We start from the raw sequence: 25,141 nt of genomic DNA, 5'->3' as shown, positions 1-25,141 counted from the left end.
CTTCTTAGTGGAAATTGAAAGTATGACCAAAATCTTTAGGACAACTCAAGAAAAAATACCTCTTTGGATTGTCATTTGTCTGACGACAAATTTGGATATAAAGCTCATCTCGCAAGGCTTGTTTACTCCACCCCCTAGTGGCTATGTCTAGAGCCACAGCATCCACCGACTGTCCACTCTTGGCTTTGCGATCACCCATGTAGGTCTGAATAAGTTTGAAGACTTCACAAGCATCTCTTTTGAGTGCCTTGTCTGTGGTCATTATCATAGGTTTCCTGATTAAGTCCTATACATAGAACATCATAACCTTAATGAAAGTCTACCCCTTTTTCTTCCAAGTTTATTGGTAAATGTTTCCCAACTCTATATTAGTTTATATGAAAGGTTACTAACCTTAGACCAGGTCAACATATCTTGTATAGTAAATTTCTTCCTAAAAATTCCTTTCTTGTGTCTGTTTAAATTATCTTGTGCATACTTTTCTATGTCACTTTCTGAAGGTGGTTTCTTGTCCTTATAGAAACCAGTTGTCATTTTTCCACCAGCCTAAAAGAAAAATGAAACACACAGGCAATGTGAGTACATTTCCTTAACAACCTAAAAGATAATACTCACACAAGCAACCTAGGAGAGAGAGAGAGAAAATTAATATATTGGCACACTATTGTTGTTGCCAACACAAAATTCCAGTAAATTGAAATTTATGTTTGGCTCTTAATAAACTTGCTTCTTAAGAAATAAAATAGATAAAGACAATAAATTTTGGAATAGCAGCACCACCTACTACAAAAATACAAAGACAATGAACAAAATAACATTAACTAGATAAAACACGTGATATAACATCACATACAAAATATTCTAATAGGAAAAACACTTTTTAGTAGCTTGAAACATGGAAGTATTGTTGTATCACCCATATCATTAAAACACTGTTCTAGTAGCTTAAAACATGGAAGTATTGTTGTATCACCCATATCATTAAAACACTGTTCTAGTAGCTTAAAACATGGAAGTATTGTTGTATCACCCATATCATTAAAACACTGTTCTAGTAGCTTAAAACATGGAAGTATTGTTGTATCACCCATATCATTAAAACACTGTTCTAGTAGCTTAAAACATGGAAGTATTGTTATATCACCCATATTATTAAAACATTGTTCTAGTAGCTTAAAACATGGAAGTTTTGTTGTATCACCCATATTATTAAAACACTGTTCTAGTAGCTTGAAACATTAAAATAACATTATTTGTATTATTCAAACACTGTTCAAATGGCCTGAAAGATAACAAAAATATCATCACAAAACTAGTTTTTCAACACCACTGTTTCAGAAAGCCAAATAATTATAATCAACAAGTTGTAAATTAATGTTACGAATCATTGTTTCTAAAACCAGAATGCTGGTCAACATAATGGAACACTATATTGTTATTAAATGTTGTTTCTACAGACCGAATTATGACCATCATGTTATAACACTATATTATTATTAAGCATTGATTTTAAAACCAGAAAAATGTTTAAAATGTAACACTGTTTTTAAAGCAATAATTAACCAACATATTATAACACTCTATCACAATTAAACAATTTCTAAAGCCAGAATGATGCCCAACATATTATAGCATTACTGTTTCTACAGCCAGAATGATGTTTAACATGTTGTAACATTACTGTATAAAGAAAGAATGATGATCAGTGTGTTGTAACATTACTGTATAAAGAAAGAATGATGATCAGTGTGTTGTAACATTAGTTTCTAAAGCCAGAATGATGCTTAACATGTTGTAACAAAATTAATTGTTTATAAAGTCAGAATGACAATCAACATGTTGTAACATTACAGTTTATAAAAAATGATGATCAACATATTGTAACATTACAGTTTATGAAGTCAGAATGACGATCAACATGTTGTAACATTACAGTTTATAAAAATGATGATCAACATATTGTAACATTCCTGTATATAAAGTCAGAATGATGCTTAACATGATGTAACATTCCTGTTTATAAAGTCAGAATGATGATCAACATGTTGCAACATTACAGTTTATAAAGAATGATGATCAACATATTGTAACATTACTGTTCATAAAGTCAGAATAACAATCAACATGTTGTAACACTACTGTTTATAAAGAAAGAATGATGTTTAACATGTTGTAACATTACTGTTTATAAAGAAAGAATGATGCTTAACATGTTATAACATTACTGTTTATAAAGCCAGAATGATGCTTAACATGTAACATTACTGTATATAAAGTCAGAATGACAATCAACATGTTTTAACATTCCAATTTATAAAGAAAGAATGACAATCAACATGTTTTAACATTACAATTTATAAAGAAAGAATGATGATCAACATGTTGTAACATTACCATTTCTGAGAAAAGAATAACAATCAACATCTTGTAATGTAAAATGTCATAAAGTCAGAACTATGAACATTGTGTTGTAATACTATATTGTTAATAAAATCTCTTTCTAGCATCAGAATGACAATGAATACATTATAATGTAAATAGTGCCTTAACTACCATTATGTATGTCATATCTCAGTTGGCTTGAAGAGCCCTGGTATTAGGCAAAAATCCTTGTCAGCACTGGATATAGTATATATAGTGTGGCTCACATATTGTTCTACACTCTTATTTACTATTATTCAGAAACTCTTTCCAAAGCTTATGAAATTATATGAGATGCAAAAAAATTATCAATTGTCTTAGGCTCGTAACTTCATTATAAATGACTTATGGCATCTTCTAACACAGATATAGAGTAAAAGAAATTCATGAAACAAAAAAAGTAAATTTATAGAGTAAATGTCTACCTGTCTGTGAAGAGATCCCGATATTACATGTCCAGGAACAGTTCCTTCTGTCATGCTAGAAGCCATCATGGACGATGGACGTTGGTTATTCTCTTGACCCATGTCTGGCTGAAATGACTGAATTAAACAGATAAAAGTAAGATGATATATGTCAACTGTTAGAACAGTCAAACATAATAAACAATGACAGTAATAAACAGTACAAATAATTTCATTGTAGATATATTTATATCTATTTAGATGATGACAGTAATAAACAGTACAAATAATTTCATTGTAGATATATTTATATCTATTTAGATGATGACAGTAATAAACAGTACAAATAATTTCATTGTAGATATATTTATATCTATTTAGATGATGACAGTAATAAACAGTACAAATAATTTCATTGTAGATATATTTATATCTACTTAGATGATGACAGTAATAAACAATACTAAAATCTACACTGTAGAAATACTTGAGGTTATCTACTTGTAGTACAGATTTAATTTTTACTTACTTTTTAAAAAAAGAAATAAAAGAAGGAATTAAGTTACAGATTATCAAAGCAGAAACTGTCCAATACCATACTAGATCCTTTTAAAATATAATTAAACATCTAATAACAGAACATACTTGTGATAGTTAAGTGTACACAAGACTGACAAAACTAAATGCTTATCAATTTAACAGAACAGACTTGTGACAGTTTCTTAGTTTTGTCAGTCTTGTGTATACTTCCACTTATCAATATAACAGAACAGAAAAGTTTGTCTTAAACTAAACACACAGTATGACATATAACTTAAGAAAAAACTCCACCTGAGATTTCTCGAGAACTGGGGAGTATAATGGAGGAGATTCTGTGCGCTTACGACGAAGAGAAGCATGCTGTGTGTTCAACGCTAAGGACGATGGAGGAATAGGACCGCCACGATGTTGTAAAACTGGTGAAGATGTTGAGAAGATACTACTATTATCACTTTCACCAAAGTCCATTTCTAGCCTTGGGTCTAGGCAGAAAAGTTTGAGAAATTCACTCACATTCTACACAAAAACAAATTTAGCACTCTAGGCTTATGTAAAAGAGTAAAAATAGTAAAAAAAGTCAAATTAAACAGCTTAAGGTTAATATAAAAATAAAAGACACTTCATTTGATGCTTACAAAATAGTGTTTTCATCTATTCAAATTAACGTACAGAAATGTATTTAAAAATTTATTATTTTAATGAAAGATAAAAGTAAAAGTAACAAAAAAAAAAAGAAAGAAAGATGAGGTATTGTTGTAATTTTTCCTTACCTAATAATTTATGACTAACTTTGTTTCTCAGTTGACATGGTGATGTGAGAGGACCACAAAAGGTGTCACTATCATCATCATCGTCCAAAAACCTAGTCTCATCCAGGTATTCTTGAGAAGATGAATCTTGATGACTCATTCCCTCATCATCAGCAAAGTCATCATCTTCATCATGTCTACACTCTGACTCATCACTCAGAGACAAAGAGTCTTTGTCATCCGCAAAAAGATCCCCAAACTTGTACCCTACAGCAGAGAAGAAATTTGCAATTGTTTGGTCAGTAATATAAATAAAATATAATACTACTAAATCCCGTGTTTACGGTAAAAACATAAAGGATTGTCACAAACAGATAAAAACAAATGATCCAATGTAAAGTTATTTATGACCGTTTATGAAAGAAACGTTCAAATTACTTTGAGAGTTTATTATGTCACATAATAAAAAAAGAAGCTAACCTGAAAGTTTGGCTTGTTCCAATAAATAGTGCTGTAATGGTAGTAGATATGAACCTTTGTCTGTGTCACTATCCCACAGACCAGGATAATCCAGGTTACTATACAGTGGTGTTGGCTCATCATTATGGGAAGCTCTTTCCTTAGCTTGTTGAGACTTGCTTGGGAAGGAGCTATTAAAGTATGATTCTAGAGAGACATCATCTTCTTCGCCTTTCTTAGAGGAGAGGTGTTGGGATTCCAGATTAGCTCGAGTCAACCACTTTGTAGGTGTTATGTTCCGCCCATGGTCTCCATGACTAGTGTCACATCCAAGAACAGGAGAATCTGCAGACAATGTGGAACTATCAGGAGAGCTCTGTTTTTTTCTGAAAGACTCGACACTCACTTCTCTGCTCTTTATTCTACTAGGGTCAGTCAGAGATGGGCTGATACTTGAACTTTGTCTTCTGTCGGAAGAAAACTTCTCTGAATACTTAGGAAGAATGGCATCTTCTCTCTGACTAGGTGACACTACTTCGCTTCGGTGTCGTCGATGAGGATATTCCAACTGACGTGATCTACCTGTCTGCCAACTTCCTCGATCCTTAGAATACTGTCCAAGGGTCACACCCCATTCCCCCAGATATGGTGAATCTATACTGTGGTGTTTCCATGAGCCAAGAGATTGTGAGCATTCCAAATCTAGTGAAGTCTGTCGAATAAAGTCCGTTCCTGATTGATATCGGACTTGCTGTGTAGAGTCTTCTAAAATAGATGGTTTTAGCTGAGTTGAAAACTCCAGCTGTCTGTTAAAGAAATCAATTAAATGGGATAGTTAAAAGTGAACAGAATTTGTAATTTTTAACACATAAAGAAAGCTTCAATATTTAATATGAAATTAGAAACAGATAATGTTACAGAAGTAAGTTATTAACCAAGCAACATATACAATCTCTAAAGTTAATACAAATATATTTCTCATATACCTGCTACTTTCTAGAGAGTTTCGACTCTGCGAAACAGAACTAGAGTCACTAGAACGTCCAGAGTCCTGGGAGCGGGAAGGTTGGTAGTGCCAAGAAGTCTGGCATGACTGGTCACCATTTGACTTCTCTTCTTCTTGTGTGTCTCCATTGAAAAGTTGACCTGATGTAGGGGGATGAAGAGGTGAGGAAGGGCTTGGGGTGTGCTTGTGGTGGTGATGATGGTGCTATAAAACATGATGAATTCACTTTTTTAATGCATCAATTATCAGAAACTACACTAATGAAATCTTTAAATTACACGCTGATGAATTTTCTACTATTTAATATGCATCATTTTTCTTGTATTTCTGGCAAAATGAACACACAAATCATAAAATAACTTTCAATACATTCCTGCATGTTGAATCTAACAGTCTTTGTGCAGTTATTCATACTAAAATATTAGTAAAGTGTACAAATATCTTATACTATTACAAGTCAATTTTTACATCTTGTGAGAACTTGGTTTCTTTCTTATCTTCACAAAAAACATATACACACAGTTAAAAATATGTATACACCTGAAATATATTAAAAAAACCAACACTACAAAAGCTTGTTGCACCTTTCCCCAATTTTGTTCAACACAATTATAATTTGACAAGTACCAAAAGGAACATTTTCAATTTAATCATTTCCAAATATTACATATACAAGTAGGATAATAGTAACAATTAATAAATAAACCACATTGTATTTACAAAACATGGAAAAGGGTTTATTCTCTTGTTTTATCTTAAAACCAGTTCTCAAATTGCTTAAATTATATCAAAACAAATAGCTGAAAAACAATAAAATTCACAATGAAAATACCTTGAAGACTTAACAATAGCCAGAAATAACTTTTAGCTTCTACTTTTATTAAACAGAAAGCATCCTATACATATAACCAGGAAATATATCAAATGCCCTACAGACTATACAATAATGTTATCAACATGTTTTAACTTTTAGCTTCTATTTTTCAACAGAAAAAATCACATACATATAAACAGGAAAAAATTAAAATGCCCTACACACTAAACAATAATGTTAAACATGTTTAACTTTTTGCCCTACATTTAAACAGAAAGCATCACATACATATAACCAGGAAATATATCAAATGCCCTACAGACTATACAATAATGTTATCAACATGTTTTAACTTTTTGTTCTTCTTTTAAACAGAAAGCATCACATACATATAAATAGAAAAAAATAGTAAATGCCCTACTGATCAAACAATAATGTTATCAACATGTTTTAACATCCTATACAAAAAAGATACTTGCTGAAAAACATGTTGATCTTACTAAGTACATATGATTGTTTAAACACTACTACAACTGGAGACAAAAGTGATGTACAGTTTTCACAGTAAGTTGTCAATAAGAATATTTAATAACTTATTATGTATACATAATAAAAGTGTATTAGAAGAGGGAGGGCAGCCTTCTCACATCTAGTTAGACTAGAATCTTTCTGATTTATTTAAGAAACACTGATAAAATCTTTCCAGAGTTCTTGTCTTCTTAACTAAAGTTAATGTTCAAAAAAATAAAATACTTTCAGCTTTTCTACTTTTATATAACAAGATCATTGTGAAGTATTTCCCATGTATGTCAGGAGATTTTAGACGTCACACCCTGTTCTATAGGTTTTAAATTTTCCAAAAGAAGTGAAAAGTAAGATTGGGTGGGAGTTGAACCTGCAAAACTGCCATTGGATAAAGAAAAAAGGTTAAAAATGGTTTAAAATGCTCCACTGCTTAAATCAAAAAGACATGGCAACAAGTAGCAGAAAATATAGGCAAAAGTTAAAGTCAGTTACATAACTGATCTCATACACTTTACTGCTTATGAGTGATAACAAGCATTATGGAAAGAAAATGCCTTCTAATACTGAGCTACACAAAATAGAGAAAACACAGAAGTTTGGTGGACAACTTTCTACAGCTGCAAGCAAGAAAGAATTTCAACATTTCTACAATAAAACCCAGATCAAACTTTTTAACATTCTGCACACAGTTACAGATACAACTGGAAGTTAAGCTGTCATTAAAAGCAGCATTAAAACAGATATCTTAGTTAAAGACTCATTAGTTACAAATCTATAAAAGAGAGCAGTATTATGCAAGTCTTATTTCAAGCAAAAAGGAAAGTAGGTCTAGCTCATTCAAGTTTTTTATACAAAAGCCACTCCCACAATGAGTAGATAAGGGTTCTTTCTGAAAGCTAGCTTAACAAACGAACAGGGTTGAGTATCTATGGGTCTCTCTGTACCAGTTATGTGCAATGAAAATGACAATATACCAGTGAGAAAAACATTCTAGCATCTTATATTTTCTCACCAGTAACTGGTAATGTTTAGTGTGGATGTGACACCGCTACTCCAGTGTCTACTACGGCAACTTCATTTGCTGAAGTACTTACTTTACGTCGTAGTTGGGGCGAAGAAACAGGGCTAGTTTGTGTTGACACACATACAGCTGAGGATTTGATGAAGCGAGGAAGATCTTCTTGCATCTGCATTCACAAGTTCACATTAAATATATAATTCCTATCTTCGTAAATCTAAAACTTCTATTTTTATAAGGGGTATGAATAATTCATCCAGTATTCAAAACTGATTTATAAACAACAAATAGGAAAGTAACGGCACCAGTTACCACATACCTTGACGTATAATGTTTTCTTTATTAAACTTTACTCGAGCTTGAAATGCTTAATTTACCTTCTTGTATTCTGCGTAAATTTTAAATAAGAGTATTTCTAGCTGATCATCTCGTGCTTGGGAATTCAAAGACAATAAAAGAAACAGAAATGTCAGTAGGAGTTAACCCTATTATTCACCCAAATGATAGAAACACATTTCTAGATTTGATTATTTAAATTAAATATTTTATAAATAACTTCTAAGCACTGAGCTTAAAACCCACATTAAACTGGCAGTAGATAGATATTTGATCAATAACAGATAACTGAGAAGAAAACTTTAGTTTTCACTCACTCCCAGTTGCTACAGAGCTAGATCATTCAATGTGGAAAAAGAAATAAAATCACAAATCTTCTTGAAGAAAAAAATACTGATAAATTAAAATGAAACTTGCTAATTTATTCCTGATATTTTAACAATATATGTTACATAAGATACCAATGTAATAGGAAAATAATAAAATTATTCCAAATAGTGAAAAATATAAAATTAATTTGCATCAGAGAATAGTTAGTCAATGAAATAACTTTGGATTAAATCATAAAGAAATAGAGCACCCAAATAATCAACTACATATATAATTTTGATGAACTGATATAACAAGTTATGGCAGTAAAAAAACAAAACTGAGCTACATCTCTTGCTCCTCGACTGTCACAATAGTTTGCTGCAGGAAGACATGACTTGTAAAAACACTGTACTTAAAACAGTAATGCTAAAACGTCACCCCAGCTGATAGTATTAAAAGACAACACTACACACTATGCACTAATGTTAAATGATAAAACTTCACCCCAGATGATAGTACACAACCTCACTCCAAATGTTAGTGTTATATAACAGCACTGTCTATCAGCAGCAGTGTTAAATTATACAACCTAACTTTGAATTGTTACAGTCAACATCACTTTCTGTGGTGATGCCATATCTGCCAAGTGTGCTTATTGATAATAGACCAGCATCATAGTTTCCATTTCAAAAGTTTTATCATAAGACTGTCAGGCCCAAATCACAAAATCCTCCCTCCATGCCTTTCATATGCATATAGTTCAAGAGTACAACAGTTTCCCAGCATGCATTTAACATCTCAATTGCACAGAAATCCATATGTGTTCCATTTGGCAACTTAATTAGTATGTCTTCATATGAAATATTGATTGTATTTTCTAACTGCTTGAGGTATGTGATGGTTTAGCAGGAAGCCTCATTTTGGTGAACCCATACCCTCTTAGCCTCATTTCCAAATGGAGCTTCTTTTTGATTATGTTCCAAAACTAGTATAATTTAATAACATACGTTGATCAAATTGAGATTAAACAGATTATTATCTATTATATCTTCTATTGTGCAGCTATATAGTGAAGAACTGAATAGTGGCCGATGACACTTTTTCTTCACTTCACCTATCCAGTGTATAGGTTTTTCTTAGTGACTACAAAGCATGTTTACACCAACAGTATGTTTAATGTTGCCTGGCAGCTTTTGCCATTGACCTTTGTGTTCATGGACTCTTACCTGTTTCATGGTGCCAACATTTACATACCATGACTGGTGCATAAATCATTGAAGGCCTATTTCTGGATGGTCCTTTTTCTCCATGTTGATTTATGTTCTTTTGTTTTCCAATACCATAAAGTAAAAGGGATATTTCCATCTTGAAAATTCTAAATCTCCAATCTGAACAATTTTTCTGAGCTAAGTCCATGATTATTTTGCATTAGAATGGGCTATTACATACCCTTCCCAAAAACATTCATTTTTGGTAGATCAAATGATTTATGAATGCCAAAATATAGTTCTGATACAGTCTGTTCCACCATGACTTTATATCAGCTGTGGATGTCACAACTTGCTCAATTGCATAATCAAAACTGTTTCAATAAAATATACTCACCCCTTTATGAAGGCAATGTCCAGTACAAGCAATTTAAATTTATACTTTACTGCAGATTATAGTATTAAACAATAATACTTTATTCCAAATGGTAGTATTAATTGACAGTACTACCTACTAGAAATAATTAAATAATAGTTTACTCCAGATGGTAACGTTATTGTACAGCACTAGCTACTAGAAACAATTAAATAATAGTTTACTCCAGATGGTAACGTTATTGTACAGTACTAGCTGCTAGAAACAATTAAATAATAGTTTACTCCAGATGGTAACGTTATTGTACAGTACTAGCTACTAGGAATAATTAAATAATACTTTACTCCAGATGGTAACATTATTGTACAGTACTAGCTGCTAGGAACAATTAAATAATAGTTTACTCCAGATGGTAGTATTATTTGACAGTACTACCTACTAGGAACAATTAAATAATACTTTTCTCCAGATGGTAACGTTATTGTACAGTACTAGCTGCTAGGAACAATTAAATAATAGTTTACTCCAGATGGTAGTATTATTTGACAGTACTATCTACTAGAAACAATTAAATAATAGTTTACTCCAGATGGTAGTATTATTTGACAGTACTACCTACTAGAAACAATTAAATAATAGTTTACTCCAGATGGTAACGTTATTGTACAGTACTAGCTACTAGGAATAATTAAATAATACTTTACTCCAGATGGTAATGTTATTGTACAGTAGTAGCTACTAGCAACAGTTAAATAATACTTTACTCCAGATGATAGTATTATATGTCAGTACTACCCACTGACAGCGGTATTAATGTTAGTACTTTACACAATATGGTAATTCTGTATGATACCAATGCCAATGAGCAGTAGTGTTAAATTATATTTACTCCAAATGCTAGTTATATAAAATATTCTTTCTTTTCATCAGCAATCAGGCTTTATCCATACATTTTCTTTTTGGAACCCAAATTTGGCCCTATTCCAAATGTGCAAAGCCTTCTAAATAATATCAAAAGATTCAATTAATTAATTAAATATATATTAAATTTTTTTAAGAAAGAAAACAGAACAATAAGTTTAAATACATTTATTCAGAGATTCAATAAGTTTCATTCAGTAGATAATCTGAAGTTTACAAACATATTTTCAGGCCTACTTTTTCTATATATGAAAGTCTTTAGCTCCCATATTTTGCATCAAACTTTAGTAATTCTGACTGACAACAGTGTTTCTTACACAGCAGTGCTACCTCTTACATAAAAACTTACAAGTCCTTTTGTAGCGGTCTGTGTCCCAACTGATTCCTTCTTGACACCTGTTTTTTCTTCATCCAGTACTTCTGTATTCTGTTTAAGAGTCTGAAAAATAACAAACAAAAAAATGAAATGAAATTTCATCACATACCAAAGCATTTTAGATAAAATTTTGTCAGCTATTATGCCATACTTGCAATATTCCAGGCTGTGTAAATTACTTGCTATGCCTTACCTAAATATTTAAAGCATTTGGAAATAACATGCAATGTATTTTCTTCTGAATAATAATAATAATTCAATAACACAAAATATATTTTCTACTACATAAAACTAGTACAACACCCAATGTTTCTTTTATCTAAATGAAACTAGTACAACACCCAATGTTTCTTTTTTCTAAATGGTAACTAGTACAACATCCAATGTTTCTTTTTATCTAAATGAAACTAGTACAACATCCAATGTTTCTTTTTTTCTAAATGAAACTAGTACAATACCCAATGTTTCTTTTTTTTAAATGAAACTAGTACAACATCCAATGTTTCCTTTTTTTTAATGAAACTAGTACAACACCCAATGTTTCTTTTTTTCTAAATGGTAACTAGTACAACATCCAATGTTTCTTTTTTTCTAAATGAAACTAGTACAATACCCAATGTTTCTTTTTTTTAAATGAAACTAGTACAACATCCAATGTTTCTTTTTTTTTAATGAAACTAGTACAACACCCAATGTTTCTTTTTTTCTAAATGGTAACTAGTACAACATCCAATGTTTCTTTTTTTCTAAATGGTAACTAGTACAACATCCAATATTTCTTTTTATCTAAATGAAGCTAGTACAACACCCAATGTTTATTTTTTCTAAATGAAACTAGTACAATACCCAATGTTTATTTTTTCTAAATGAAACTAGTACAATACCCAATGCTTATTTTTTTTAAATGAAACTAGTACAATACCCAATGCTTCTTTTTTTTAAATGAAACAGAATCATTTCTGCTGAATTAAGTTAATCCAATAATATCAGTAAATAAGACATAAAACAAAGCTAACTTTCATGACTAAAAAATTGTAAACCATAACATAAATGTATTCACATGTCTTCATACTGTGTTTATTCAAATGTAAACATCATATCTTCAGTAAAAAGATGTTAGATTTACAAGTTTCAATCCAGGTTAAAATTAATTCAAGGCAACAAATATGTCCATCATGCCAACTATTACAAAATATCATCAGTAGAGTTTTATAACTCACAACATGAAAACAAGAGGATATTGTGAAGCAAAAAACAGAAGTAAACACAATAAAAAGAATAATAATGATACTTATATTTTTATTATGTCAGCCACTATTTTAATACCATCTTTCATAGTTCATTCATAAGTCAACATTAGATTTTTTCTGTTGTTAGTCCACCTCTTCTAAATTGACATAAACCTACTTCAGATTTGTATTCAGTTTTACTTTTATTATCTCTTAGGATGAGAAAAAGTAATCACTTGATATAATCCATCATGTCTTTCCATTCTCTATAAACATTTTGTCATAATGTTATTTTAGAAATCCAAGACCAGCATGTCAACATGATTAAAGATATTTCTGAGGTTTGCATTAAAGTGGTTAAAATTTCAAAAAATGAAAGAAACCCATACAGATAACAAATAATGCTCACTGAACAAAACTGTAATGAAGGAGGCCTGAAAGAAGTTGAATTTTTAATCTGTATGACTAAGAACATCATAATGATAAATATAAATACTTCAAACATTAAACACAATATCAAATTGCCATGGTTACTTTCAATATAACAATTATCTGACAGTATAGACATATTTGTATTATGTACGAAACTAATGAGAAATGTGAGTAGATTAACTGCCTTGTATAAACATAACCATAACATGCAAGTTATTAGATGCTTACCATTTGAGGTTTTTTTTGTTTGTTTTTTTACATTTAGTTACAGATAACTTTCTTTCCATGTAAAAGTAAACATTCAGTAGAATGTCACCATGAGACGTACTGGTCTTACACTGTATTTACTGATTATCATTGTCCACCAGGGGTCAGGGTTTTATTACATCTACAGTGTTTCATGAAAGGGTGCACTGTATTTCAAAATGTTTGAGAGATTTGATCTGGACATAGGAAGTAGTTAGAAAATGAACAGAAGTCTTTTAGTAACAGCACTGTACACTGATCACCAGCTAGATGGAGTAAAATAAAAAATTAGGTTTTCTTCAAGGAACATCACACACACAACTTTCTCACCCATGTTTATCTTCGTAAACAAATGGGTACTAGCAATACAGTAACAATTAAGTTATCATTATATTAATCCATAGGAATTTTAATATGCACAAAATAATAATATAATTATTTTAAAATCTTTAAAAGATTTTGCAAAAGTAATCCTAATTGCTTTTGTGGCATACAACATAATTGTAGAGTGATTTAAATATATATACTCATGAATTATCTTAATACGGTTCAGGATTCAGTTAATTACTTTAACACTATATTACATCATCATCACATCTAATACCAAGTCTGAATGTGATGTTTTCTGCATTAAAATATTATAGACAAACTCCATTTTGTTTCTTAATCCTGGCTCTGAAATTCAAGATCATTACTTACCTCTTGTCCAGTGATTTTGAACTTTAGTTCTGACCTAATGGCCATCAATGTATTAAAAGATTGCAACTTTTGCAAACATATTACCACTCAGTGATAAACAGATGTATATAATTAAGCAGTAAATAGTGTTTTCTTGTTATTAAAGAAAACGTAGACTTCTCTAAACATGAATGTATATAAATATTGCATAAACTGGGATGTTACCTGGAGTTTTGCCAGAGGAATGATGTCACAGTTCTGTGGCCTATGCCACACTGTCTTCTGGCTTGTAGCATTGTAGTAGTAAAATCTAGAAGTGTTCTGGTCAAAAAGTTCCCACCACTGGTTGTCATCTGTCTTTTTACTGCAGGACAATTGCATGTTAAAGTTGAATGCCATTATTGTGATAAAATAATAAGGACTAAAATTTAAGTTGGTGTAAAATAATAATAAACGTTTAGTGGCATCATTGTAATAACACAATATGGACTACATAGTCCATATTGTTTTATTACAGTGATGCCACTAGACTTTTGTTATTTTACACCAACTTAAATTGTAGTCCATATTGTGTTATTAGTGATGCCACTAAACTTTTATTATTTCACACCAATTTAAATTATAGTCCATATTGTTTTATTACAGTGATGCCACTAGACTTTTGTTATTATTTTACACCAACTTAAATTAATTTAAATTGGTGTGAAATAATAAAAATTTAGTGGCATCACTATAATAACACAATATGGACTATAATTTAAATTAGTGTGAAATAATAAAAGTTTAGTGGCATCACTGTAATAAAACAATATGGACTATAATTTAAATTGGTGTGAAATAATAAAAGTTTAGTGGCATCACTGTAATAACACAATATTGATTACAATTTAAGTTTGTGTAAAATAATAACAAAAGTCTAGTGGCATCACTGTAATAAAACAATATGGACTATATTTTGGTGTTTAACAAATAATTGTAACTCTGCTGTAATACAATAAGGACTACAAGTTAGTTTTTTTGAAGTGTTAGCATTTGTTTTTTATGTTTAACTTTATAAATTTAACTCTTTACAAAATAACATCTAATTTGGGTTCAAATTCCATAACTTTCACAATCACATGACACATATAAAAGTACTCAAAGTTCAATAACAACACAAGTAACATTAAAGTTACAGTGCAAAATAACAGATGACTTAATAGACATATACATTATTTATTATTTACAGGGTGTTTCCAGATGGTAGAATAAGTACTGCTGAATAAGGACTGGTTTCTCTGATTACTTTATATTACACCAGTGTGTACATAATTGTTAGTTATCACCAGGAAAGAGTGGTATATGTAGTACAAACTTAGGTTGTATGAATCCAAAGTCTCTGTATTTGAATTCAGTTGAAGCAGTTTATGTTTCACAATCTTCAGTACTGAAAGAAAGGGTAATGTACATGCATAAAATGCAACAAAAATCAGCTCAAAACTACTTTTACGTATGTCTATTCCAAGTTCAAATGATTAATTAAGGTCATTTAATTAATGTTCATACATTTTTTAACTAATATTTCTACCGATTGATGTTCATCACGAACTTATTTATAAAATGCATAAAAAAAAAATTGATACAAGCAAAAATAATCAGTTACCAGAACTAGTACTAGATGGCGCTTACGTGGTATAATGAAATAGGTATTAATTTGCATTAATTAAAATTTAAAATACCAGGTGGTTTACACCTAAATGCAAATAAATTCAAAGAGGAACCGGCTGTCTTTCAACAACACAATCAGACGATGGTGTGGCGCCAAAATCAAGGGCTGATCTTTGACGAATCCCGCCATCACCAGGGGTCCACCCAAACTACTGCACAGAACACCCAGAAGAAGTCATTAGCAAGGAGGACCTACTATAAAGAGATTCCACACCTGACCCTGTATAAATATCTGCAGTCCCTACACTGATTGTGGTGTACAGGCTGCCGAACCAAACTGTCTTAGTGAGCTACTATAAAACACTGCAATTAGTGGCAAGTGGGAGGGGGTTATTCATCGTAAGCTACACCATACACATCGGGAAAAAACAACAAACAAACCGAAACTATAGTAAACATTCTATTCTCCAAGATTTCTAAAACACGAGACTGTGGACACCAGATGGCACTCTCACAGTAGATAATACAAAGTAGCAGTAGGTCCACACCCATAATCAATAATAAATGAATGACAAACGTACTACTATAAAATAAAACACCTAATCACGAAGGCAACAGCTAATAATAACATAAAACGCTATGCAATGATTTACAAATATTTAAACATACTAAACACACTAGAGGAATAACAAAAACAAAAAAACATACAATCACAAACATGGCGGAACATAACTCCTAATATTCATCAGATAAAGTAAAACAAAAACATAATATAATACAATGTGACTAACAAAAGAAACTATTAATAACACTTTTTGATGAACGGTTTAATATCCATCTCCTAATATTTACCATATTTTTAGCAGAACAGTATATCTTAGGTAAGTTTCTCTTCAGTGCCACGTAGCTTTGTTTGACTAACGGCAATATACAGTGCCAACAGATGGCATTATTTTATTTCATGTTTTTGGTCCGATAATAAACAAACAAACAAAAATCACAAACTATTATATTGATTAAGTTCTATACTAACGAAAAACGACAAAAACAAACGGAATCATCAATTTAAAAAGTTGCGTGGTCAAGTAGTCTCCAGTTTGTGCATGTAAAACGAAACTATTTTTGTAAGAATAACACTAAACATCAATCAGTCTGCATTTCGTGACAGTGAAGGCTGGACACGCCCCTTTCCTAGCGGGGATGACTAACCACTTTCTGTCGGTCAGAGTTCCTATCTAATCCCCCACTGTCTGTGAGGATTTGTTCCACTGTCTCTCGTTGGATTCAGTTTTCGAATTCATAAAGACCATTGCCGAACGACGTCACTATTCGATGTTAACTTCACCGTGACAAGATGAGACTACAGTAGATCACCCTGTCACAGTATGGAAACTACTTTTTCTAGCTATGTTAAGCCACATAAACCAGTCAATCACAACGATCTCGTTGTTGCTGTTTTATTTAGAACTTTCGTGCAAAGCAGCATAAAGGGGCAAACTGCGCGTTGAACAGAAGGAAGGCAGCTAGTTAACAGCACCTACCGCTAACTCCTGGGCTACTCTTATCCGAACGAATAGTGGGATTTAACCGTCACTCGTACTGCGTACCCATGGCCCCCAAAAGTGCAAAGCGCGTTTTTGAGATTCACAGTCTGAGCACGATAGCTCCTTGGCCACACCCGGACCATCACAATTAGAAGATCTAGTATATTAGTGTACGTTACGTGCAACAATAACTTAATCTTATCTTTAAGTAGAAGTATGAAGATAAAGAGCATGTAATCTCAAATTTATTCTTATCTTTAAGTAGAAGTAAGCAGATAAAGAGCATGTAATCTCAAATATATTCTTACCTTTAAGTAGAAGTATGAAGATAAAGAGCATGTAATCTCAAATTTATTCTTATCTAAGTAGAAGTAAGCAGATAAAGAGCATGTAATCTCAAATTTATTCTTACCTTTAAGTAGAAGTAAGCAGATAAAGAGCATGCAATCTCAAATTTATTCTTACCTTTAAGTAGAAGTAAGCAGATAAAGAGCATGTAATCTCAAAACAGTGGAATGTAATACTACAGGAAACCAAACAAACTAGGTACTATATTCTACATATCTAACTTAATTTACTTTTGCTGTGCATGTACTTGTACGTCCGACAGCATGTGCCCACCCACATCTATATTTATGAGCTTACATAACTATTTTAAAGTTCTTCTGAGCAAAACATCAGTTCGGATTAATAAAACAAAAACAAGATAAAACTCTTGCATTAATGTTTACTCAACAAGACAAAACAAATCTTGCATTCATATTTAGTCTCACACCGATATTCGTAAGGGCTTATTCTGAAACTTGACAGTTTTTAGTACCAGTAGGACATGCATTTTTTTAATAATATATCACGCTCGTCGTTATTTTAGAACGTGCAACTACGTCTGTAAATTTTGTTTGTTTGTTTGGAATTAAGCACAAAGCTACACAATGGGCTATCTGTGCTCTGCCCACCACGAGTATCGAAACAACCCGGTTTCTAGCGTTGCAAGTCCGCAGACATGTCGCTGTGTCACTAGGGGACACGTCTGTAAATAATAATTATAAGAAAAAAAGTTAGATAAAAATTTTGCTCTTAAAAATATTCCTTTATTTTCTAGACAACCAACAACACAGATACCACAAATAATAGACTAGATATGACACTGGGCTCCGAAAATGTGTCACGAGGAGGACACCATCTTGGAGCGGTCAATGATGCTTCTCATCTCTCACCATATATCTTAATTGGTACTGTGCCTGTCTACAAAAATAATGTTAGATCGCCTTTATGACATTTAAAGTCTTTGATTGACCATATATGATCTTCTGTTCTTTTTTAACACATCTGGTTTCTGTCATATTTTTAATTTATTGTGAACTTTATTATTATTATTCTGTAAGTATATTATTAAAAAAATGCAAGACTTCGGTTACAACATTTAATAATGAAATAGAGTTTACACAAATCATTTTAAAATTATGAATACAAGAAAACATAGAATTAATGTCTATTTACTTAATAAGTATTACATTTTATATTTCTACTTAATGCTGGATTTCTTATTATTCTTAATGTGGTGTGTTTTTTTTTCTATCTTGTATTCGTTTGTCTCTTCGTACTCAGTTATAAAGTTTATATATTCTGTCTCTATTTTTGGAATTGTATTGTATTTATCTTTATTTCTTGGTTATTACTTTTTGCATTGCTACATTAAAAAGTATTTCAAACTGTTGAACTAATTTGACCTACTATTTCTTTTAGATTATTTTTACCATAAACTTGAACCCTTCCATTACCTCTTAATTAATTTCATTTTGTTCTAATGTTATTCCCTGTAGTGAGTGAATTCATAGTTGGATATATTGATTTTTACTTTGTGTTACTTATTTCAATATATATAGTAACGTATTGTGTCACTACTGTATATAACTTATTTCGCTGTATATAAATATAGTAACGTATTATATCACTATTGTATATAACTTATTTCGCTGTATATAAATATAGTAACGTATTATATCACTATTGTATAACTTATTTCGCTGTATATAAATATAGTAACGTATTATAAGATATTGTATTTTTGTCATATGATTTTTATGTAGCCTATAATATTTACTGAATCCCGAACAACAACATCTACAGAATTATGGTATATTTATAAAGGATTCTGTTTATGATTTCACTCAGGAGAGGAATACAATATGTAACATGTACAACAATACACAAAGTAGTAATTAATATCCCGCACTACAAGGAATTATATTAGAACAAAGTACGATTAGTTAAAACAATGGACGTCGGTGATAACTGCGCTACTCTGTATTATATTATACTTTACTATATATTATTATATTACCGTTACTAATATGATGTATGCTTAACTATATATCAAACTAGAAATAGCGGTGAAACATCAGTCAACATAATGACAAGTCAGAATTCCCAGATCAAAATATTAAACTGTTGCCTTAGAATAGATCTACATAAGATATTTTCAGCTTTATTTCCTTACTAGTTATATAGCCTCGCACAAATAATATTTTTTTTTGTCAAATTCGTTAAAAGATATATAAACATCATCAAGATGATTAAATACAAGAAAGAAGAATCTTAAAATTTGAAATGTGTTTAATTTATTTTCAAAGCGATATAACAATACCCAAGGTAATATATAAAGTTCTCAAAATAAACTATTTTTTCTCTTTACAAGCATTTTCTTGATATCTTTGTTTAGGCCTACGAATAAAAAGTTATCAACATTCTTGTATTCTTTTCAATCTTTGTGCTATTAAAAAATATGCATATCATAGCCACTGTTATGTGTTACGTCCACAGTTCAGGTCTGACCTAAGTTTATTTTGGTATGAACACCATCTTGTTATATATTTATGTTACATTTATATTTGGCAACTACGTCGTAACTAAAAGCAACGACTGCAGCAAGATGGCGCCCAACGACCACACATCGGCTTTTAAGAACAGTTTCTGTGTACTTAGACGCAAAGCTACAGAATGGGCAGTCTATGCTGTACCCACGACGGGTTTCTAAACCCGGTTTCTAGCGTTAAAGTTTCGCAGTCTTAAAGCTGTGACACCGAGGGGAGGGGAATATATAAGTCAATGTTGGTTGGTTGTTTTAGAGCAAAGTGACATTGGGATATTTGCTGTGTTCACGGCTGGGTATCGAGCCCCGTATTTTAGCGTTGTAATTCCGTAAATGTGCCGCTTTAATCACATACCAGGGTAATATTCGTGATAATCAAACAAACATATCCAAGTTCTAAAGATATCCATGTATATATATAACACATACATATACGTCCAAAAAACGTGACGTGAGATACGCAGGTATGAGTGTGGAGATAGTATCAATAGAACAAGGATTTCATTATTATCTCGTGTATATCATAGGATATCTACGGTCAACAGCCTAAAAATGAAAAATTACATCAGAGGCAGAGCTGCCATCTCATGAAGTTTTTTCATATTGTTGTTCAGTTTTACCAAATTTCTTTAATTGTTACAAGTTTTAATACTATCATTACAACGACTAATAATGACATGAACGGCTGAGCTAAAACTAAAAATGTTAGTGTTAGCTTCTTTAAAATTCTCAATTATATGTTTACTGTCATTCTTTAACAAATAAGGCATGCGACAAACATGTTGAGACAAATATTGCTTTCTCTGCTATATATTGTTTAACTTTCATCCCATAAGAAAACACCGCAAATATAAGTTTACGTGCCACAACTGACGAGTAGAGTCCAAGTTAGACATGCGCAATGGTGTATTTTGCCTTTTTTTTTGGTCAACATCAAGCAAGTTCACGATTTGAAACATGCTTCATAAACAATTTTAAAAAAATCGTGATTTTCGTTCTGTGTAAAAATACAAATTATAACCTTTCCAATTATTTGTTTCCACTTTTTAATAATAAGTAGATTTTTCATTATTAAAAAAACTCGTCACGCTTTTTTTTTGTTATAGAAATAATAAAAGCTTTTGTCACAAATCGGTAGCTTTTATTTCTTTCGTTACAAACAGATAAGAACGATGTATGATTAGTCTGTATTTTTTAAAACCTGTTAGTTTCTCTGACCAACCACAAGGTGTCACTAACAATACCATAGTGCGACCTCACATCAGAAGACTTACAGACGGTGTTCTGTACAGTCCATGGCCTATAATGTGTGATGCAACTAGTGAAAAAGGGTTACCGCTGCTGCAGTAGTTGTCTGTGCCAATTTTCATCTACACCTCCAACTGGCTAGTTAGCTGAGATGGGAAAAATTAGGCCTGACGCACTAAATGACGCAAGAGGAATGTTGACAAAGAAGGCAGGAATCTTTCTTTCCTCTTGCATTTGATAAAAAACGGCCTCATGGGGGAAGTGGAACGCTTTAATCACATACCAGGGTAATATTCGTGGTAATCAAACAAACATATTCAAGTTCTAAAGATATCCATGTATATATAACACATATATACACGTCCAAAAAATGTGACGTGAGATACACAGGTATGTGTGTAGAGTAACTGTAATTGGATGTCGTATGTAACTCTTTTTAAGTTATCAGAAAACCTACACAGATAAATTTTACTTCAACCCTAGGAAATATCAGAGTCAAATCTATAAATACTAGATGAATGTCAATACTTTTGTAAAGTTTTTATATGAGACACGTGTTATTAGGGATACTGTAACCAATAGAGTAATGAACCCCCAAGTTATTTGGTGTATAAATAGTTTTAAAAAAGCCGATTGGGGTCAGTATTTCTAAGGCTAAAATATTTTTATTATAAAATGCTGATTGGACGTTTAATCTTCTCAGTCGTAGCTTTACACCGGATTCTTTAGTAAAAGTTGCGAAATAATGTCTGGGGGAGGGGGTGGAATTACTTGTTTTGTTAAACAAAGACTGAAACGGTTGTGGGTTATCAATTAATAAGATTTTTTTTTCAAATAACATGTGAAACACTTATTACTGATGGGTGGGCAAAGCATGAGCCTAGATAGCGTAACATATTTAAATTTGGGGGGGGGGAGCCCCGACGATTGGGGGAATCTTACTTACTATGTTGATTGGGACCACTGAATTTAAAGTTGAAAAAGCGACAAGCACAAGTCTATTCCCCATTCAAAGGGGCACTTCGCTCCCGGGTTCAACTTCAGGGAACTTGTGCTCCCAGTTTCTCCGCCTATGAGAACGGGTGTATTATCTAAAATATCAAGACTGATTAGGAAGTCACCTGTTAATAAACAAACCTGCGTTAAGTCACAGCAAGTGTTCTCACATACCATTTGAAATAATTAATCATTAATTATTTGTCACTAATCGAGTTTTTGAACCTACGTGACACCATGAAATATTCGAAACAATAACATTAAAAAAATCTTAGTTCTTCCTGTTCGTCGACCACAACAAGAGCCTATAGAAGAAGTGGTTTAACATTTTCTTCAACTGTATCATTATTAAAGCCAGAGGGCGTTAAAAGGCCAACATCGGACATTCCACCTTAAAGCAGTTGAATGACTTCTTTGGAGGCAGGCAGTCTATTGTTCTGTTAACAAGGTCTTTAAGAAATGTCCTAAGCAATCTTTCTTTAGACACAAACTACACACGCCTACACTGTTTATCCCTAATAGCTGTTCTATTTAATTGTACAAGTGCCGGTTTGACAGAATAATTACTCCAGGATTCCGTGATGGCATACGACATTTAGAGGCAGGTACTATATGGAACTTAGCAAAACAGCCCTAGGATGAAAGAGGCATTATTTTTACTCCAAGACTTAAAAACAGCGCCGGATGTACGACATCTTTCCGTACAACTGTGTTTGTTTGTTTTGAATTTCGCGCAAAGCTACACGAGGGCTATCTGCGCTAGCCGTCCCCAATTTAGTACTGTAAGACTAGAGGGAAGGCAGCTAGACATCACCACCCACCGCCAACTCTTGGGTTACTCTTTTACCAACGAATAGTGGGATTGATCGTCACATTATAACGCCCCCATGGTTGAAAGGGCGGGCATGTTTGGTGGAACGGGGATACGAACCCCCGTACAGCTGTGGCAAAGAAAAGAGAATTAAAAGACGATTCCTGTGTTCAGATAGATGTACGTTCCATGGACAATTAGGTTCTGAACCCTAACATCGTGGTCAGAAACCCGTTTTTATACAACATTTAACTAGTAATATCTCACCAAATCCGAGACGAGCTGAGAGTCTCTTTAAATATCTACGAAACTACAGCTCAAATAAACTGTTGTTGTTGCTTGAATTTCGCGCAAAGTTACTCAATGACTGACTATCTGCGCTAACCGTCCCAAATTTTGAAGTGATAGACAAGAGGAAAGGCAACTACCCAATATCATCTTCCGCCAACTTGTGAGCTACTCTAATCAAACAGTAAGATTTAAATGTCCCTCTTACACACACCCATGGCCCCAAAGTGATGATCACAAACCACGGAACCTTAGTTTCACAGTCCACCACGTTAATCATTGGGCCACACTCGGTCCCTCAAATAAATATAGTAAATCTTGTACATCATCAAATGTAACATATAAAAGTATATTAACTTTATGTTTAAAAAAACAGATGATATAGATCTACAACACCTTGCAGGGGTGTGTATTTTCTTAAGAGAAGCTAACCTCTGATCCCTGCTTTTTAGGTTTAGAAACACAAATTCTACGTGTTACAGCTACAGGTTAATTTGGATGCTCTTCACGATGAAATAACAGTAGAAGCGTTTTAGATGTGTAAAAACACATTTCACACAAAAACAACGATAGCCTGGACTTTATACTGCAACATAAAACGACGACAGCTTGAACGTTATACAACGACAAAAAACCGACAGCGTGGACTTTAAACAACGATACAAACGAAGGCAGCTTGAGCTTTAAACAAACACACAAAACGACGACAGCTTAGACTTTATACAACGACTCACACAACACATTCAATAACTCACGACATGTACTGAAACTGCTAAATAATTTTTCACTACACGCCCATTGCTTACCTAACTTTACACACTAATAATCCATGTAAAAATAAAGAAATCTTAACACTGGGTTTGTGCTACAAACTGGCACAAAACTTTTGTGTCCCCCCCCCCCTTTTTTTTTCACTATTTAAAGTAGCCTCATATCTAAGCTGCAGTCTATCGGGATCGGTCTATTACCGCTTCCTAACGATCCTGACGCCCACCATCCACAACCACTTTCAAATCTGGGTCATGAATAAGTAATCACTATTAGCGTACACCTGGAGGCGTAGAGTGAACCCACACGGACTGTACAGGCAGTTTTTCAAGTCTGAATTTCTCTCTTCAGTACTAGCATGGGACGAGTGTGTGCGCGTGTGTAATCACACACAAAAGTTTGTATTCGCGCAAAGGTTTATTATATTAAAATATAATTGACTCAAAAAGACAAAACAAAACATTTCATATCAACAAGTGTTTTCATCTGCATAAATATGCAACGGCTAATACACACATTCAATGTTGTATAATGGTAACTAGAAGAGTTACAAAACCTTCTACAGTATAACAGACAGAAATATGAAAACAATGGCTAATACACACATTCAATGTTGTATAATGGTAACTAGAAGTGTTACAAAACCTTCTACAGTATAACAGACAGAAATATGAAAACAACGGCTAATACACACATTCAATGTTGTCTAATGGTAACTAGAAGTGTTACAAAATCTTCTACAGTATAACAGACAGAAATATGAAAACAACGGCTAATACACACATTCAATGTTGTCTAATGGTAACTAGAAGTGTTACAAAATCTTCTACAGTATAACAGACAGAAATATGAAAACAACGGCTAATACACACATTCAATGTTGTCTAATGGTAACTAGAAGTGTTACAAAATCTTCT

At 32.4% G+C, this 25,141-nt stretch overlaps 1 protein-coding gene across 1 annotated transcript in view; it reads right to left on the bottom strand.

Moving 5' to 3' along the window:
- Positions 1 to 14,449, bottom strand: part of LOC106461006 (rho GTPase-activating protein 39-like) — a 35,518-nt gene extending 21,069 nt beyond the window's left edge. The window contains exons 1-10 of the mRNA XM_013920775.2: positions 14,276 to 14,449; positions 11,439 to 11,528; positions 8,013 to 8,105; positions 5,560 to 5,783; positions 4,595 to 5,379; positions 4,136 to 4,381; positions 3,657 to 3,847; positions 2,847 to 2,963; positions 394 to 546; positions 60 to 286 (exon numbers count right to left, since the gene is read on the bottom strand). Coding sequence (XP_013776229.1) covers positions 60 to 286; positions 394 to 546; positions 2,847 to 2,963; positions 3,657 to 3,847; positions 4,136 to 4,381; positions 4,595 to 5,379; positions 5,560 to 5,783; positions 8,013 to 8,105; positions 11,439 to 11,528; positions 14,276 to 14,449 — 2,300 coding nt within the window. The remainder of the gene's footprint in view (positions 1 to 59; positions 287 to 393; positions 547 to 2,846; positions 2,964 to 3,656; positions 3,848 to 4,135; positions 4,382 to 4,594; positions 5,380 to 5,559; positions 5,784 to 8,012; positions 8,106 to 11,438; positions 11,529 to 14,275) is intronic.
- Positions 14,450 to 25,141: the final 10,692 nt, after the last annotated feature.

Source organism: Limulus polyphemus, unplaced genomic scaffold (assembly GCF_000517525.1).
Source record: "Limulus polyphemus unplaced genomic scaffold, Limulus_polyphemus-2.1.2 Scaffold879, whole genome shotgun sequence".
In the NCBI taxonomy this organism is placed as follows: Eukaryota; Metazoa; Arthropoda; class Merostomata; order Xiphosura; family Limulidae; genus Limulus; species Limulus polyphemus.
This window is presented reverse-complemented; position numbering and strand designations above follow the sequence as displayed.